The sequence below is a fragment of the Erpetoichthys calabaricus genome, chromosome 14 (genome assembly GCF_900747795.2).
Source record: "Erpetoichthys calabaricus chromosome 14, fErpCal1.3, whole genome shotgun sequence".
Taxonomy (NCBI): Eukaryota; Metazoa; Chordata; class Cladistia; order Polypteriformes; family Polypteridae; genus Erpetoichthys; species Erpetoichthys calabaricus.
In genome coordinates this window covers 97,542,468-97,560,174 of record NC_041407.2, presented here as the reverse complement: position 1 = coordinate 97,560,174, position 17,707 = coordinate 97,542,468, and the positions used below count along the sequence as shown (strand labels likewise).

The window sequence follows — 17,707 nt, the reverse complement described above, 5'->3', positions numbered from 1 at the left end:
CGACTAGGCGCTTCTTGCCTTTTGTTTCTCAGTAAAAGCGAGGGAGCGCGCGCCGGAGTGTAATTGTGTTGCGTGGTTTGGTTGATCGAAGTAAAGAAAAAAAAAAAGAAGAGGATACACAAATCTGAAAAAAAAAACCCGTACTCGTTTCCCTATCAACAGATAACTCATTATTTTTCTTCATATTGAACGACGCTTTTAAAGGTACGTGTAGTGATCACAAACGTATTTGCCGTCTTCGTAGTTGGCGTTGTTCGTGCGTGCCAGGAAATCCAGAGGAGTGTGGAAGGGGAAAAGTCGACATAAATCGACGGTTTAGGGCAATTTTGTTCTCTAACACTTGCAGCGGGGCAGCGCTGTTAGTCTTGTGCGTGTTGTGGCGCCTTTTTATTGCTGTCCAGTTTCTTCCCCGGCTTAGGTTTGCAATTTACAGGGCTCGTGGCAGCACCACTGTTTGCGATGTGAAACAACATGGAGGTGGAAGGCGGGGAGTCGTCTACAGGCAGCTGTACGACAAATGTGAAAAATTGAAAATAATTCTAATTATACGACGAGTGCAGCAAAATCGGAATAGGTGGATGGTGCAGTGCGGGCCGAGTTTATCAGTTCTTGAATCTATACCTTGCCAATCAGTGTTTGTTTTCTGTCCGATGTTTCTCTTAGGTTTATATTTAATTTTACAAATTAGTTGCATTTGAATGCGTATGCAGTTTTCTGGATTGTCTTTAAGACGTTAACTTTTTTTGGGTGCCCTGCACGATGCGAGCGAGCTTATAGCAGCCTCGCAGCGCAAGCGTGTTAGCGCGTGGTGGGTACCTGGAGTTTGGAATGGGGACCACTGGCCTCTTGTTAGAGGTGAATGTGCAAGATTTAAACTCCTAAAAATACAGTTTCCTGTTTTTTAAATTTCGTATTTGGCAACGTTTTGAGAACAACGATATATGCCGGTCCATTTAATGAATGGCAGGGGATTGTTAACATACGTGGTTTGGTTTTAGGGATTACAAAGGTAGTTTTTCGCGGGGTCTGTTAGCTGGATTTTCATTTGCCTTTCGGTGGTTCATGTCTGTTTGCTGAATTCCTGATGGTTTGGGGGTGGCGAGGACGGGGCTCTGCTTGGGGGCGATTTTGGCAAAGGAGGGTCTGCTGGAAAGCGCACGGGTTGCAGGTTCATCAATACGAATTACTTGTCCCGCCTAAAAGTTAGAATTCTATTGTGGTTCTAAAATGTTCCTCAGCTGCTCTTTTTTATGAAACATGCTGTTCAAAAGCTTAAGCGACTGTGTCTTTGGTTTGCTGTCCTCTCTTTCGCTTATGGGACTCCTAAAATTTTACATTTTATGGTGTAATGGTTATATTATGCCATGGCCCGACCTGAGACAAACATTTCAAACAGTACATATTAATCAGTTATTTTGATTACTATAGATAGGTTGAATAACAATATGCCATACATTAGATTCATAAATTTTTGGCAGTATAATGTACAATACTTTTATGACCAGTGTGGTGTCCACGTCCTCAAAAGTCAGGTGCTTGGTATCAAAAAGTAAGAAAATTCTATCTGGTGTTATACCCTAATACTCTGCACATGGTGTAGAATGGATAACAGAAGTGCAAGCATTTGTGCATATTGTCAGTAACTTAGCAAATCATTTTTTTTTCCTTCAGCGCCACACAACGATTCTAAACTGGCTGGAACAATGGGAAAGAAGCAAAACAAGAAGAAGGTGGAAGAGGTCCTAGAGGAAGAAGAGGAAGAGTATGTCGTGGAGAAAGTCTTGGACCGACGGGTAGTTAAAGGGAAAGTTGAATATCTCCTAAAGTGGAAGGGCTTTTCAGAGTAAGTTGACCCAACATATTGAAGCCGGACTCTGTGTACTGTTTTTGTTTTTTTTTCCTTTGGAAAGAACATTCACTTTCTGTAAGCTTACTTGCTCGTGCCCATTTTGTGGTATTTAATCTCCGCTCTTGTAAGATGTTTGGCAGGTCAGTGCTTGCAGTGATAATGAATCTTTTTTTTTTTTTATTTTTTAATAGTGAAGATAATACATGGGAGCCAGAAGAGAACCTCGATTGTCCAGACCTAATTGCGGAGTTTCTTCAATCACAGAAGACTGCCCATGAAGTTGATAAGACAGAGGCCACCAAGCGAAAAGCTAGTGTTGAAGAGGCGGAGCCTGCCGGGGAGGAGAGTAAGCCCAAAAAAAAGAAAGAAGAGGTGAATAGAATAATTACAGACTAGCCATCAAATAGAAATTAATGTTAAAAGAAATTAAGTACAAGTAGCGACATAGGCAGTTTGGTGTGTTCCGGCTAATTTCTATTTTCGCATATATAACCCTTGTGTGGGACCCATTTTCAATGTTTTCTGAAAACTATTCCCCCCCCCCCCCCAACCTAAGATTTGATGTTATTGGCCTATTTTCTTTAAAGAACATGTTACGGGTCAATTGTTTATTGTACATATTGCTCACCCCACCCCAAAACCCCCAAACACATTTACATTTCACTGGTGGTATTGGGTCTGTTAGATCTGGGAGCAATGCAGTTGTGGAGACTAGACTGTAAGAAGACAATACCACCAGTTTAGAAGCATTGCTCCCAAATGGCCCAAACCTAATCCCATCATACCAATCATTTACATCACCATCAACCATGAATACCCCATCAACTCTTCCATGTCCATCTGACCAATAACTTTCTCATTCACGTACAATCCCCACATCTCATCAGACCAATCATTCCAATTTCTTTTCAAAATGGAATTGGGGAGGGACACAACAAATGAATATCTGTGTATGTGGCTTCTTTCCAAAAACAATCCAGTATGGCAAAAAAAATCTCTGCTCAGATGGCTTTAGACCTCATAATTGAAGAGATAGCAGACAACATGGAGGGGGTGCTCAGTTTGAAAGATGAAGAATTTTCAGAAAACAAAGGATCATGTTTCTGCCAATTTGGAGTCTGTGACTGAATTTGAAGAAGGGTATTGAAATGATATCAGACAAGCAGATAAATATGGATGTCAAAAATATGATGAAATTGAACGGTGCTCTTGTCAATGGAAGTGGCCAACATTCTTTGCTGCCAATGTGGTAAAGACAACCAGGGCCAACACAGATGGCAGTTACGAATGTACATAACATGTCTTCTTTTGAGCTTTTTATTCCAGACACCATCCAGAATATCATTCTGGAATGCATTAATTTGGAGGAGAGGCACGTTTCTGGAGACAGGTGGAAGGAAATGGACCAAGCCAGTTCACAGGCATACTTTGGGCTTCTCATTGAATCTGAAAAAACCAGCATGCAGGAGTCCACTGAATTCCTGTGGAATGCAGAAACTGGCCGAGAACTTTTCTGTGCAATAGTGTCTCTAAAAGGCTTTCACAATATTTCTAGGATTATCTGCTTTGACAACTGAGACACCAAACCAGTTCAGAGAGAGAGAGAGGTCGATGCTGGCTGCAGTCAGGTCCGTGTGGGTGGAACACCTTCAGCTGTGCTACATACAACTCTGGGCCCAGCGTTTCAGTTGATGAACAGCTTGTACCATTTTTGGGGTTGGTGCCCACTCAAGGCAGTACATGACATCTAAACCTGCCAAATATAGAATGAAGGTTTGGGCTGCCTTTGACGCTGCTTCACCTTATGCACTGAACATCCAGGTGTACACTAGAACGCCTTTTGGAGGAGACCCTGAGAAAAAACAAGGGATGCGGGTTGCTGGACATGACACAGGGATTCCGTGGTCACATTATGTGTTTTTTTTTTTTTTGTTTTTTTTTCTCCCACACAACTTGGGACAGGAACTCTTGAAAGAACACTTGACAATGGTAGAAACAATACGAAAAAACAAGCTAGAGCTCCCACCTCAGCTGATGAGTACAAAGAACGGACCTGTTGATTCAAAAAAGTTTTTCAGCCAATGCATCCCTGGTGTCTTGCATTCTAAAAAAAGGAAAAAATGTTGGACTTCTGAGCATGCTGCATAGGGAGCAGAAAATCTATGGCAGGGAGCACCACAAATTATTATGGATTACAGTGCTACTAAAGGAGGAGTAGATAACCTGAATAAGTTTGTGATTACAGCTACAAAAGAACCCCCCTATGCTGGACACTTATTTTTAATATCTTGGATATCTCTGCTTATAATGCATTTGTCATTTGGATGGTACTAAATCCAAATTGGAATAAAGGAATGCACCAGAGAAGAATTATTTATTCAAGAGCAAGGAACTGATAAGACAGCAAATCCAGAGATAACACATACCAAGGACCCAGGCCTCTGCAGCCATTGTTTTGAGAGGGGGAAGATGCTGGAGCCACATGATCACCAGAACCACAAGTAAATGTGAGTGAGCCTGAATATATATATTTTTTGTGAGGAATAGAGACACTTAAATATTTTAGCAGACATTTAGAACTAACTAGCGTTTTCATCATTCTAGGTTGCTACCAGTCGCTGCAAGAGGAAACGCTGTGATGTTTGTGGACCCAAGAATGACAGACAGACCCAGTTTACATGCTTCATTTGTTCAATTCAAAACAATAAACATTAATAGCTCCGGAAACCTGGTCTTATTTATTTGTTCAATATTAATGATGTATTCCACTCGTATCTTATTATTGATTTCTACACAAGTCAAATTTTATAGCAAGAATCGAACAGCACTTTCCTTGAAGTGTGATCTAGCAGAGATTAGTAGTAAATATTAAAGATATTTACTGATTATTGTTAGTAAGAAAAAGTCAACATCTGTTAAGTAGTTTGACGTAAAACGTTTTTATTATTTTAAAAGCCCAAAAACACTATGTGTACCAGACCCATGAATACCAGATGAGTAACAAAAATGCAAATATCACACAAGGGTTAATATGTTTGTATATGATGTAAATTTTAATAAGATCTTTGTGTTGAATAATTTTTTTTAATTTTTATTTTAGCCTGAGAAACCTCGTGGTTTTGCTAGAGGCCTAGAACCAGAAAGAATAATTGGAGCTACAGATTCCAGTGGAGAACTTATGTTTTTGATGAAATGGTGAGTTTTGGTCTCTTAGTACTGTACATGACAACCATCTCCTTTAACATTTGTTAAAAATGAATATTCTTTGCCACACAGGAAGTAGGCACTGAAGTATAGGGTTAATTACCTGGAAGCACTGACTAGTAGGTTCAGCTCTCCCTCTTTTTAATTGTGTACAATGAAGAGTGATATTGTGCTAAGTAAATGTTCACATACAATAAAAAGGCACCCATTAAATTTTGTGTATCCTTCTTAAGGCTCTAGTTGCTTCACAAGATCTGAGAGAAGAAAAATATAAACTGATAGCTGATTAAATCTCATTTGACCCGACAGTTCATGCTTAACACTGCAGTATGTCAAATGCTGTGTTGTGGAATTGAAGGGCACAGAGCTACAATTTACAATGATGCTAGCTTGAATTTTCCTTTTCTCTTTTGCCAAATAAAGCTGACTATAGATGTGTTTATTTTGTTGCTTTACTATCCTCTGGAACATTGGGTTAGGGAGAGTTGTTAATGTCTGCATTGATGTATGTCCACATATATTTGTAGCAAGTTATGTGCTGGTATATTGTCTGCCTGAAGTCATCTTAAGAGGGTGACCACTTAGATAAACCGAGTATCTGATTTTTGCTCTCTAGACTTGGTTTCATATTTATGCTGTTAGAATGAGGCTAAAGCCTATGTTAAGAGGCACTGACTTGGGTGCAGGAAGGTGGTTTTTTTTTTTTTTTTAGCTTTATTTTATGTGTTCCCTGCGGTTGAGGTAATTGGTTTTTGTTTTTGTAATACTGCATCATTTCAGTGCACATCTGAAGTGTTGAGGTAATGCTGAATTTGCTTTTGTTGACTTAAGGCAAATTCTGTGAGTTAACATTAGTATGAAATGGGGAATTACTTGGATCTGGTTTGTGTGTGACTGCTTATCCTACTTGCTGTCACATCAGCATTAAGCACTTTAGGGAACCAGAAGTAAGAATGAGCTGGGAATGCTTAGCAGTTGTTCATTTGAGGCAAGACACCCTTGCAGATCATAGAGTACATTCTTTACAAAATAGAAAGCATGTTTGTGCTTGTATATAAGTTTTGTGCAACTTTTATTTGTCACATGCACAGGTGGTATGTTAAAATGCCAACACTTTTTTTTTTTATTTTATGCAGTTGGCACAGTGGCATTTCTTTAATGCCATATTAAACATGCTATCTTCCTGATTGTCTGAAATGTTTTTTTCCCAGATTAAATTACACCAGTACCTCAACTGCATACTTTTTATACTGTAGTTCGGACTTCTGTATCAACACCATGACTCAATACATCTATTCCAGATTCCCACAATTTTCTGTGTGAATCAATACCGAATTCTTTGTTAAATTTTTAAATGCACTGTCCTTTAATTTCCACTGGCACCCTAGAGTATGTGATTCACATTTTAAATGAGTACATTACATTGTATTAGCTGCATTGATGCCTTTGAGAATTTTTGGCAACTAGAATTAGCTACTTGCATTGTCGACTGTTAAAGACTAATAATGTCTAATTCCTTTAACCTGTCAGTATAGAAAAGTTATAAGGGATGTACCTAGCCTGTTTTTTTTTTTTTTTTCTAACCAGCTTCAAGAGCTGCTGTGTTTTTGTGTATGCACCAAAATATAGTTATCAAAAACTGCATACAAAAAAAATAAAGTCTACTAGTTTGGACGTTCATTCAATACAAGAGTTAATTTATATTCAACACTTAAACTGTGCTGAATTTAACTGATAGTTATGGAACATTCTGCTCATCTTTTTCCCTGGGCACTAGATGGTGTTGGTTATGTAGTGTGTGAAGTTTGCCTTATCCCCAGTTCAGTTTATGTGGCATGATATTTTCAGTATTTGGATCCCAATACAAACATGGATCTTGCTTCAGTCTGTGATTTGCAAAGCCACACATAAAAAGGGTCGCCTACAGTTTTCTTGTCTAAGTACAGTGACCTGTAGAAATTTGGATTTTGCTTCAGCACAGGCCCTTAACCTGCAATTGTCCTGGGTGTGACAATCTGAATCCAGCCCTGCAAGCAGGTCCTCCAACTGACAGGGAAAACTTGGGGGTTGGTGGCAGGATTGGCAGTCTAGCCACCGTTTTTAAAATAAATACATAAAATTTTAAAAACTTGCACTGTTCCAATGTGGTTCTCAGCTCTCACCTGCTACACTCTGGTCCCAGTCTGTACGGTTTGGTGTGTGGTGGGTGCAGCAACACTCTATCAGCACATGCTCCCAAACGTGCTTTTACTTCTGTCAGGCTTTAACACTTTAAACAGTTGTACATCATTACTGTATATACTCTTAATTATGCAAAAATGTATTCAGATATTTAAATTGTATAGTCTTCATTAGGTCAGATACCATTTACAAACTACACACCAGTTAGCTCTTGTTGTAATTTTCAACTTGTCTTTTGCGTTTGCAGTCGTCTGGGATTTCTTGCATTTAAAAATTGTAATGGTACAAAAAATATTTGTTCTTTGTAACAAACTGTACACATGTCAAATGCAGTTGTTTCCCCAATTAAACTATGTAGTGACAAGGTGTTGTATGCAACTTACCAAAGTTCAAAAAGAATATACGTAACTCTTGAGTTGTTTGTATCCCAAAGCATTGAAAAGATTAAGTATGGAGTTGGTGTTTTTCAAACTAAGGTAGTACTGACTGACTCCGTCTCTACAAGTTCTGTTCACAACCACTTTGTGTTGTGCCTAGGATATCATAAATGTATGCCAATTCTTTCATGTGCAATTTTTGGGCTTATTTTTGTTTTTCTTTGTCTAGGAAAAATTCAGATGAAGCAGATCTTGTTCCTGCAAAAGAAGCTAATGTCAAGTGCCCACAGGTGGTCATTTCATTTTACGAGGAAAGGCTAACATGGCACTCCTATCCCTCAGAAGAGGAGGAAAAGAAAGATGATAAAAATTAATGTACTGGAATATATATGGTGTTACTCCTTGCTGCGAAACCGGACAGTGGCTGGCCTTTATTTTGTTTCTTTTAAACAAGAATTGGAGGAGAATGGTTCAGTTGTACAAAATGTATAGGCACTAGCTTGACAAAAAATAGCAGTATCCCTTTTCTGTTGAGCTGTTTAATGAACATGGTTAGTTACACCATCAAGCTGGCTTTTTCTTATCCCCACTTGCTTAGCGAGTGTTTTTTATGGGGATGGAAGGGGAGGCTCCTTCATTATGTTCATCATATCAGTAGGACTGTTGGCCACGTTGTACAGTTCAGTAGTAAAGGAAGAGTGTACTTGGTTTGTTACTTGGGAGAGACATGTTCTGTGTTCATTAACCAAAGCATCAGTAAACCCTCTATGCAGGTCAAGCAATGGGCGGTAGACATGATTTACACCAGATTTTCTTTTTTAATACTGTGATATATTGTGCGCGTGTGTATATATTTTTTTAAAGCAGAATTTTGCTTCTAAGGGCCATTAAAGCTGTGAATCATGTGAACACTGAGAATCTAGAAGTGATCTAATGAAAAGAAAAAGGCAAAACTTGGTATGGGAAGTATAAAAAAACTACTGCTCATAAGATACAGTATGTTTAGAGGCCTTGTAACCCTGGCCTTGTAAATGGTGTAAAAGTTCTCTGGCTTTACTGTTGTCATTTCATCATGAATGTGCCATGTTGGCTGATTTGTTGCATTTTAAACAGCTTGTGGATACTATGGAGACGGCTGGGTATTCCAGGAGAGTGCAACTAAGTGGAGGGCATTTGAAGTTCTTTTAAACTCTTAATGTGCATGTTAACCTCGAGCTTGCCTCCCCACCCAGATTCTCTGTATATTCTAGAGGCCAGTTAGTGTTGTAACATGCTTTGACTAACCCAGAATTACATTGTTTGGATGAGGTGTAGCATCTGATTAGTATTTTGGGGGGGGGGGGGGGCTGGTGGTCTGTGCAGCTGTCACATAAGTAATTCTTTGGGACCGGTATGCACAGAACAGTATGATGGCAGTTCAGAAGTGATAAAGGACATGCACAGTGTCAGAATCGGCACCCAAACCCCCCCCCCACACACACACACCATATAGTACAGAGCCTGTCAAGCTTGGTACATGTGACTTAAGACATGTTCTTGGTAGAGCAGTATTAGCAGAAACTGGATACGTTATTTTTTGTCTTGCATCATATTTTACATAGTAGTGTTGTTACCCATTAATGAGTTCCCCTCTACACTTGGATTATTTCACTTTCTTGAAGACTGAAATGACAAATGGAAGCTTTTGTATAGTTTTTATTAAATAAAAATGTTGGTTTGCTGAAAGGTGCAAATTTTCCTTTTCTTTCCCCTAAGACATTTTGAACTGGTGCAGGAATATCTCACTTGTGTAGAGTCTGATTCCAGTTGCAAGTAATTGTTTTGTTTTTTTAGATTTCCGGAATGTGGGAAAAATCATTAGGTTTGTCAAAGAGATTAACGTTTGTGTTTTTATTTGTTCGAAGTTGCCTTTTTAATGTGGCATACTTACTTACTCCACCTTTTTGGCATGGGAGTAATCGCTTTAAAAGCTCCAAAAGCTTTTTGAGACCTGTGTGTCCTGCCTGACCTGTAAATGTATTATGTAGAGATGCTTTTTATTTTTACCATTGGAAGAGAAGTGTATGTGGGGGGGAAAAACATGCTACACAAGTTTGATATTTCATTGTACTCACTGAAGGAATAATCGTGTACTTTTAATAAGAGTACATAAACCTCTGCTCATACTGTGGCAACCAGTACTCACTGTAGGGTAAGGGGGAAGAGTGGGGATGGTTATAGAGTTGGCACAGCCATTGGTCAAAAACCGATGATCCAGAACCTGAGTTTTATGTTTTGTGCATGTTTTCTTCAGTTTGTGTGATTTCATTTAAATGTTTAGTAAATGGTGCATAACTGCTGCTTTGTGGCATTTTCTATTAAAACAAAACAAAAAAAATGATTGCCAGTTTGTTTTTAAATTTACAAGTCCAGCTGTTTACTTCATTTTTGAACAGGCATACAGTTGCATTTTCCCCTCCTTAGTCTCACTGTACATTGCTGTGTCCCTTTTCTGTCATTGCACATCATCAGACTGATTTATGGTATTTGCTTCACAATCTATGCACAGGTCATACTGCTCAGTGATTTATGTAGTACTGCAGCTTGCCATTAGGGGGAGCTGGTGAATCAAAGCATGCACTGCTATTTTGAAGAAGCTTCTGGAAAGGGAAGCCTTGGGCCAGCAGATGGGCATTGTTAATTCTGTCAGCTGTTTCACACAAATTACTTGTGCCTATTTATAGGACGATTTTTGGGGTCTTACATTCATTGTGCTGTCTCAAAATCCTGACCTATTTGGTATCTGGAGCTTTAAGGATTCTCAGCATATCAATTTTTGCTACCACAGATACAATTTTGATTTGGGGCAATTTTTATTTTTTTTTAAATCCATCCATCCATTTTCCAACCCACTGAATCTGAACACAGGATCAGGGGGTCTGCTGGAGCCAATCCCTGCCAACACAGGGCGCAAGGCAGGAACAAACCCCGGGCAGGACGTTTTTTAAATGCATGTATGCCGATTTCAAGATTTTGAATGTTTGCCCTAGCATGAAATTCTAAATTTTGGCAAAGTAGTCTTTGGCTTCCACAAAGATCTAGAATTGTGGGTAGCACATTCCTTTAGTGTCTGTGCAGTTTTAATCCTAAATTATAAAGATGCATTTGTTGCAGTAGCAACCATAAAGGAGATTGGGCCTCATTTGTTTTGGCCTTGATTCTGCAGGATAAGCTCCATAACATTGCTCCACAACCATGAATTTAATTAGTTTTCAGAATATGTTGGAAGTTGCTCAGATAATGTGTGCACCTATAAACATGTTTTCTTGTTTCTATTTAGAATTCCTGTATGAGAGATTGCCTGTGTGTAAGGATTGCATTGTAGCAGTATCTGTAGTGGCAAATTATGGTGAACTGCTTCAACGACGACTTAATACAAGGCAGAGGACCTGCTACCAGATGTTCCCATTAATTAGTGTCTGAGAACACACCTTGGCAAGAACTTGTATTACCATTCATGCTGCCACCATTTATTTAAAGATGCCGGAGTGTGGCCTTCTTACTAGTTAACACTGTTGGGACAGGTAGGACACGTCAAAGTTAAGATGCCGGATTTGATGGAATTGCATAACTTAAAATACAAATGAGTCGTGTACATGTTAAATTGGTCTGGTGAATCTGAATTTGTAGGCGATTGGTGCTTCAAAATAGCCAAGGAGTGCACAACAACACAGAGGACAGAAATCCATGCAGCAGTCGCTTTTCTATTAGTTGATATGGGCTGGGTCTAAATTTCAGTGTAGTCCACGGACACGGCTAAATTATAAGGAAACTGTCCTGAAAATATAACACGTTATTAATCCGAAGCAGACATGTCTAACACTGTCCACTTTACCTGTATAGATTAGAAGTCTTGGGTTAAAGGCAGGAACTATCGTTGCATGGCCATTTTTGGGGTCCAATTTCAAACTTCCAGTTCTCCTGCTGTGTTTATTCTTTGCTGTATGTGCAGAATTCTCAAATATCGAAATTATTTAATCAACAGGGAGGCTCCATTGGTGGTCATGTTGAAATCGAAACTGAAAGGTTTTCTTTGCGTGTGAAGAATTGCTGGTGTCTGCGCTTGGTATCTCCATGTAGCTTTTTTTTTTGTAACTAGTAGCAGTGTATTATTAGTAGACTGATAAGCAAGAAGAAGTAAGGGTATTGCTGCTGCCTCATGGATCCATCATCATGGGCTACAATCTTGTACTTCAATGATGTTTCACGTGGATTTTGTTCATTCTCCATGTCTGCACTGAGTTTCCTCCCTAATATGTGCGTTTCACTGATTACATCATTTGACAAATGACAGTGGAGACCATGGATTGTCATCTGGCTTGTTTGTCTGGCTAATAGCTAAGCTGTCCCAGTATCTCATCCAGCTCCTTACTAAAGGCTGTCAAGGTTTCCACTTCAGCTAAATGGCTTGGTAGCTTCTTCTTGATTCCCACAACTCTGTATGAAGAAGTGCATTTTAGCTTTAGTCCTAAACAGCCTTCCTAGAAACTTGCTCAGTAAGGGTGTGTGCTTGAGTGAGCAGATTCCTTCTGCATGAGTGGATCCTGCCTTGTACACTGTACTGGTGGGATTGGCTCTGCCCACACCCCTCAACCCGGGCAGACAGACGTTTTCAAAGTAAATGCAGTAAAGATAAATGTAATAAAGGGAAAGTGAGCGGCTTACTTGTGTGTGTAGAGTAGCCGGAGTATAAAATATATGCGGATGACAAACGGGAACTCTGGGTTTGCAACAAGTCAGTCAGTGTGTGCCAATCACGCTTGGTGAAAAAAACCAAACAAACCTGGACAACAAAAGTTTTGCCTCCTGAAAAATTGTAATTGTGATAAGACAGCTTCAAGCTGAACACAAATACAATTTCACGTTGACAGTATCACATAGATGTTTGGAGAAAATGAGAATTTTTACTGGATTTGGTGTGTTTATTGCCTGTTTTGCTGCTAATTTTCATTTGCCCTCAACATCTGATGCTTCTTGTTTCAAGTTTTCAACAATATTTGGCCAGCATTGATGGGATTCCACTTGCCCTGAAGCCATGTTTTCATCACTCTAATGTTCTGGTGAAACCTTTCACAGTGTTAATCACTGACTGGTCCAAAGTCAACATGTGAATGCAGAAAATTAATCTTTTAAGAAAATTCTTGATAACATCCTTGAATACCTTCCAACCGATTCCCCCAATCTTCGAGCTGCTTGACCCAGAGGACATGGCCGAATTGTGTACCAACAAAAATGCCTCCCTTAATCTTGGCATCAGTTATTCATGGAAATATAAGTTCTTCACATTTTTTGTTCATTCCTTTCAAAAAAGTTTTCACCAGTCCAGGTTTTATATAGCTGCGGTGGGTTGGCACCCTGCCCAGGATTAGTTCCCTGCCTTGTGCCCTGTGTTGGCTGGGATTGGCTCCAGCAGACCCCCCGTGACCCTGTGTTCGGATTCAGCGGGTTGGAAAATGGATAGAAGTTTTATATGAAAAGGAAGGAAAAAATATTTTGGTGAGATAGACAAGTGGTTTATGTGGCACACTCCTGCTGCCCTTACAGAACAGGCAGCTCTCTGTAATGTAGTGAGATTGTTATTTAACACAGTTGTCTCATTCATACAAGAAACAACAGGACTTGTGCTAGCAGAGCTGCATCCCTAGTGTCAAGTGCTAGCCCCTACTTTCAGACCACCACAGATGGTCCAGTTGTTGTAGCTGCAGCGCATTATGTATACTTGTGAGAGGAAATCACACAAAATAGTTGACTGCAAGAAAACAGCACATGGTAGGAAAATTTAAAGGTGATTTTTTTTATGATCTGCAGGCCAAAATCCGTAAGATACGCTCAAAAGTGCTCAAGAAGTAGAGTGAAAATAACAGAATAGCGATGAGTGACTGCAGCAAAGTGCTTGGTAGAGCAGCTTAAGGTGTCATTTGTCAGGTTTTATTCTAGCATTAGTAGTCACTTTGGAATGGTGTACATGGGAAGACCTGGTTTAAGGAAGAAAAAGCACATATTACACGTTCTAATTGTCATTTATGTGTCGCACTTTTTTATGAGGGCAGCACGACAGTGCAGTGTTAGAACTAAGGAGTAGCACGTAGTTGAGGGTTTGTGTCCAAGGACCTCTCTGCATGGAGGCTGCATGTTTTTCCTGTGCCTGCGTGGGTTTCCTCCCCTCCCACAGTCCACACACATGCAAGTTAGGTGGACTGGCTTGTTTGTGTTTGTCCACCCTGCATTGAACTGGCATCCTGTCCAAGGTTTGCTTCTGTCTTGCGCCCTGTGCTAGCTGGGGTAGGCTCTAACCCCCCAGGGTGACCCTGTTCAGGACTAAGCTTTTTTTTTTTTTTTTTTTAAACCAGTTTCAGACTATACTTTAACCATCTTAGCAGGAAAGCACTAGATTTTCATTCCATTACAAAGTCTTAAAAACCTTCCAGTTTCTTACTTCTAACTGGGGGGTTATTGTAGAGCAGTGTCTCCCACCCTTGGTCCTGGGGACCCCCTGTGGCTGCAGGTTTTTGCTCCAATCAGATTCCAAATCAGTGACAACACCTGACAACACTCATCTCATAGCTGCTATTTGTTTCTTTTATTCGACATTCAGAACAGCACCGCAGCATGATTGTTACATTTATAAGACATTTAGAAATGTTTCTGCTTTTGCTGTAGATTTAAATGCTTAACTCTTTTGTTGATTTCATTATACTCTGCCCTTTCTCTGTGCAGTTTTTCCCCTTCATTGTATCTTAATGACAATTAAAAACGAACAGAGCAGACACGCTGGCAAACAACACGGAATAATCAAAGGCTGCAAGTACTTCAGCATCAGACCCACTAAGTAATAAATAACTAAACAATTAGAGCACCTGGAAAAGTAGAATGAAAATATTGTTAAAAAGAAAAAAAATACATTACTCCCATATAACTGCTATATACATATACAGTTCCTATAGCCTAGTGGTCAAGTTACTGTAAATAGTTGGCCATGAACATTATGACCCTGGAAGTCTTGGGTTCAATCCCGTCTTCTTTTATTTATGAGAATTTACCCTTGGGTTTAATAAAGTATCTATTTATATACATACATATATACACATGTACAGTGCATCTAGAAAGTATTTACAGTGCATCACTTTTTCCACATTTTCTTATGTTACAGCCTTATTCCAAAATGGATTAAATTCATTTTTTTCCTCAGAATTCTACATACAACACCCCATAATGACAACGTGAAAAAAGTTTACTTGAGGTTTTTGCAAATTTATTAAAAATAAAAAAACTGAGAAATCCCATGTTCATAAGTATTCGCAGCCTTTGCTCAATACTTTGTCGATGCACCTTTGGCAGCAATTACAGCCTCAAGTCTTTTTGAATATGATGCCACAAGCTTGGCACACCTATCCTTGGCCAGTTTCGCCCATTCCTCTTTGCAGCACCTCTCAAGCTCCATCAGGTTGGATGGGAAGCGTTGGTGCACAGCCATTTTAAGATCTCTCCAGAGATGTTCAGTCGGATTCAAGTCTGGGCTCTGGCTGGGCCACTCAAGGACATTCACAGAGTTGTCCTGAAGCCACTCCTTTGATATCTTGGCTGTGTGCTTAGGGTTGTTGTCCTACTGAAAGATGAACCGTCGCCCCAGTCTGAGGTCAAGAGCGCTCTGGAGCAGGTTTTCATCCAGGATGTCTCTGTACATTGCTGCAGTCATCTTTCCCTTTATCCTGACTAGTCTCCCAGTTCCTGCTGCTGAAAAACATCCCCACAGCATGATGCTGCCACCACCATGCTTCACTGTAGGGATGGTATTGGCCTGGTGATGAGCGGTGCCTGGTTTCCTCCAAACGTGAGTTCAATCTTTGTATCATCAGACCAGAGAATTTTCTTTCTCATGGTCTGAGAGTCCTTCAGGTGCCTTTTGGCAAACTCCAGGTGGGCTGCCATGTGCCTTTTACTAAGGAGTGGCTTCCGTCTGGCCACTCTACCCTACAGACCTGATTGGTGGATTGCTGCAGAGTTGGTTGTCCTTCTGGAATGTTCTCCTCTCTCCACAGAGGACCTCTGACAGAGTGACCATCGGGTTCTTGGTCACCTCCCTGACTAAGGCCCATCTCCCCCGATCGCTCAGTTTAGATGGCCGGCCAGCTCTAGGAAGAGTCCTGGTGGTTTCGAACTTCTTCCACTTAAGGATGATGGAGGCCACTGTGCTCATTGGGACCTTCAAAGCAGCAGAAATTTTTCTGTAACCTTCCCCAGATTTGTGTCTCGAGACAATCCTGTCTCGGAGGTCTACAGACAATTCCTTTGACTTCATGCTTGGTTTGTGCTCTGACATGAACTGTCAACTGTGGGACCTTATATAGACAGGTGTGTGCCTTTCCAAATCATGTCCAGTCAACTGAATTTACCACAGGTGGACTCCAATGAAGCTGCAGAAACATCTCAAGGATGATCAGGGGAAACAGGATGTACCTGAGCTCAATTTCGAGCTTCATGGCAAAGGCCGTGAATACTTATGTACATGTGCTTTGTCAATTTTTTTATTTTTAATAAATTTGCAAAAATCTCAAGTAAACTTTTTTCATGTTGTTATTATGGGGTGTTGTGTGTAGAATTGTGAGGAAAAAAATTAATTTAATCCATTTTGGAATAAGGCTGGAACATAACAAAATGTGGAAAAAGTGATGCGCTGTGAATACTTTCCGGATGCACTGCAGACATATATACATATATATTATATATGTGTGTGTGTATGTGTGTGTGTATATACATATACATACACATTTATACATACACATATATACACACACATACATACATACACATATATATTATACAATACACACACACACATCCATCCATCCATCCATCCCGATTTATCCTAACTACAGGGTCACGGGGGTCTGCTGGAGCCAATCCCAGCCAACACAGGGCGCAAGTCAGGGAACAAACCCCGGGCAGGGCACCAGCCCACCGCAGGACGCGCACACACACGGGACAATTTAGCATCGCCAATGCACCTTACGTGCATGTATTTGAACTGTGGGAGGAAACCCAAGCAGACACGGGCAGAACATGCAAACTCCATGCAGGGAGGACCCAGGAAGCAAACCCACGTCACTATACTGCGAGGCAGCAGCGCTACCACTGTGCCACCCATATTATTATATTATATATACATTTTAGATTTTTTTTTTAACCAAACTTAGTTTTCCAATTTCTATATTGTTCCCTAAACACAGAACCTGGGAAATATCAGTTCACTTAATTAGCCCAGGGGTCCAATTAAAAACAGAAGCTGGTTGGAACAAAAACCTCCAGTCACAGGACTGACGTTGGGAAACACTGTTGTAGAGCTCTACGTCTTAAATCTAGATGTCCTCACTTCTCTCCCGTTTGTATCCCCCACTTCTACCTAGGCACCCCTCTGTGTGGAATTTGTGTATTTATTTTCCAGTCTTACTACGGGTTTTCTCTCGTGCCCTAAGGATATATATATACATTAACTGCCATCTTTAAATGGTCTCATCCCAAGTGACCAATGTCATGGGCTCTTCTGTTGTTTTCTTCCCCGTGACTGTTAGTTATAGGACTGGTTCTGGCGTCCAGTTATCTTCCAATGGTTCATAAGGTCATTACGGTCACATATACACAGAGTCCAGTGAAATTCTTAACCTGCGTGTGCTAATGAATATGCAACATGTCACCACTATTTACCACATGAATAATGAATACCTACCTTGAAACTTCTGTCTTCCTTACCTTAAAAAAAAAACTAGCATTAAAATCTGTTGTTGGGTCTGCTTTGTCAATGCCTTTAATGTTCTGAAAAACTGGATCTGATTGATTGTCTTCTCTATTCAATATTTTCATAGTCTATACCACATCCATTAGTCTGGGGGAGAAAGTGGGGTCAGAAGTTTTAATATTTATATTCTTAAATACACCTTTCAATTAATAAAGATCATATTTATGAATACATCATGACTGAATTCAAACTATATTTAGATAATTAAAAAGTAATCAGACTTGTATCCAGTTACATGACTTACTGGACATTATAAAAATACTA

At 40.0% G+C, this 17,707-nt stretch overlaps 1 protein-coding gene and 1 long non-coding RNA gene across 2 annotated transcripts; one reads left to right on the top strand and one right to left on the bottom strand.

The window, feature by feature from the left end:
* Nucleotides 1-9,336, top strand: cbx1b (chromobox homolog 1b (HP1 beta homolog Drosophila)). The gene is made up of 5 exons (XM_028819912.2): nt 1-204; nt 1,672-1,843; nt 2,041-2,221; nt 4,950-5,044; nt 7,841-9,336. The coding sequence occupies exons 2-5, from the start codon at nt 1,704-1,706 to the stop codon at nt 7,983-7,985; spliced, it is 561 nt and encodes a 186-aa protein (XP_028675745.1). The 5' UTR covers nt 1-204; nt 1,672-1,703; the 3' UTR covers nt 7,986-9,336.
* On the bottom strand, nt 4,162-17,489 carry LOC127525881 (uncharacterized). The gene is made up of 2 exons (XR_007933467.1): nt 17,398-17,489; nt 4,162-4,366 (listed from the first exon to the last, which is right to left on the bottom strand). It is a non-coding gene; the product is annotated as an uncharacterized LOC127525881 (long non-coding RNA).
* Nucleotides 17,490-17,707: the final 218 nt, after the last annotated feature.

Coding starts and splice junctions, on each gene's coding strand:
- cbx1b (XM_028819912.2), top strand. CDS start 1,704: ATGGGAAAGAAGCAAAACAAGAAGAAGGTGGAAGAGGTCCTAGAGGAA. Junction 1,844..2,040: donor AAGTGGAAGGGCTTTTCAGA/GTAAGTTGACCC, acceptor ATTTTTTAATAG/TGAAGATAATACATGGGAGC. Junction 5,045..7,840: donor CTTATGTTTTTGATGAAATG/GTGAGTTTTGGT, acceptor TTCTTTGTCTAG/GAAAAATTCAGATGAAGCAG.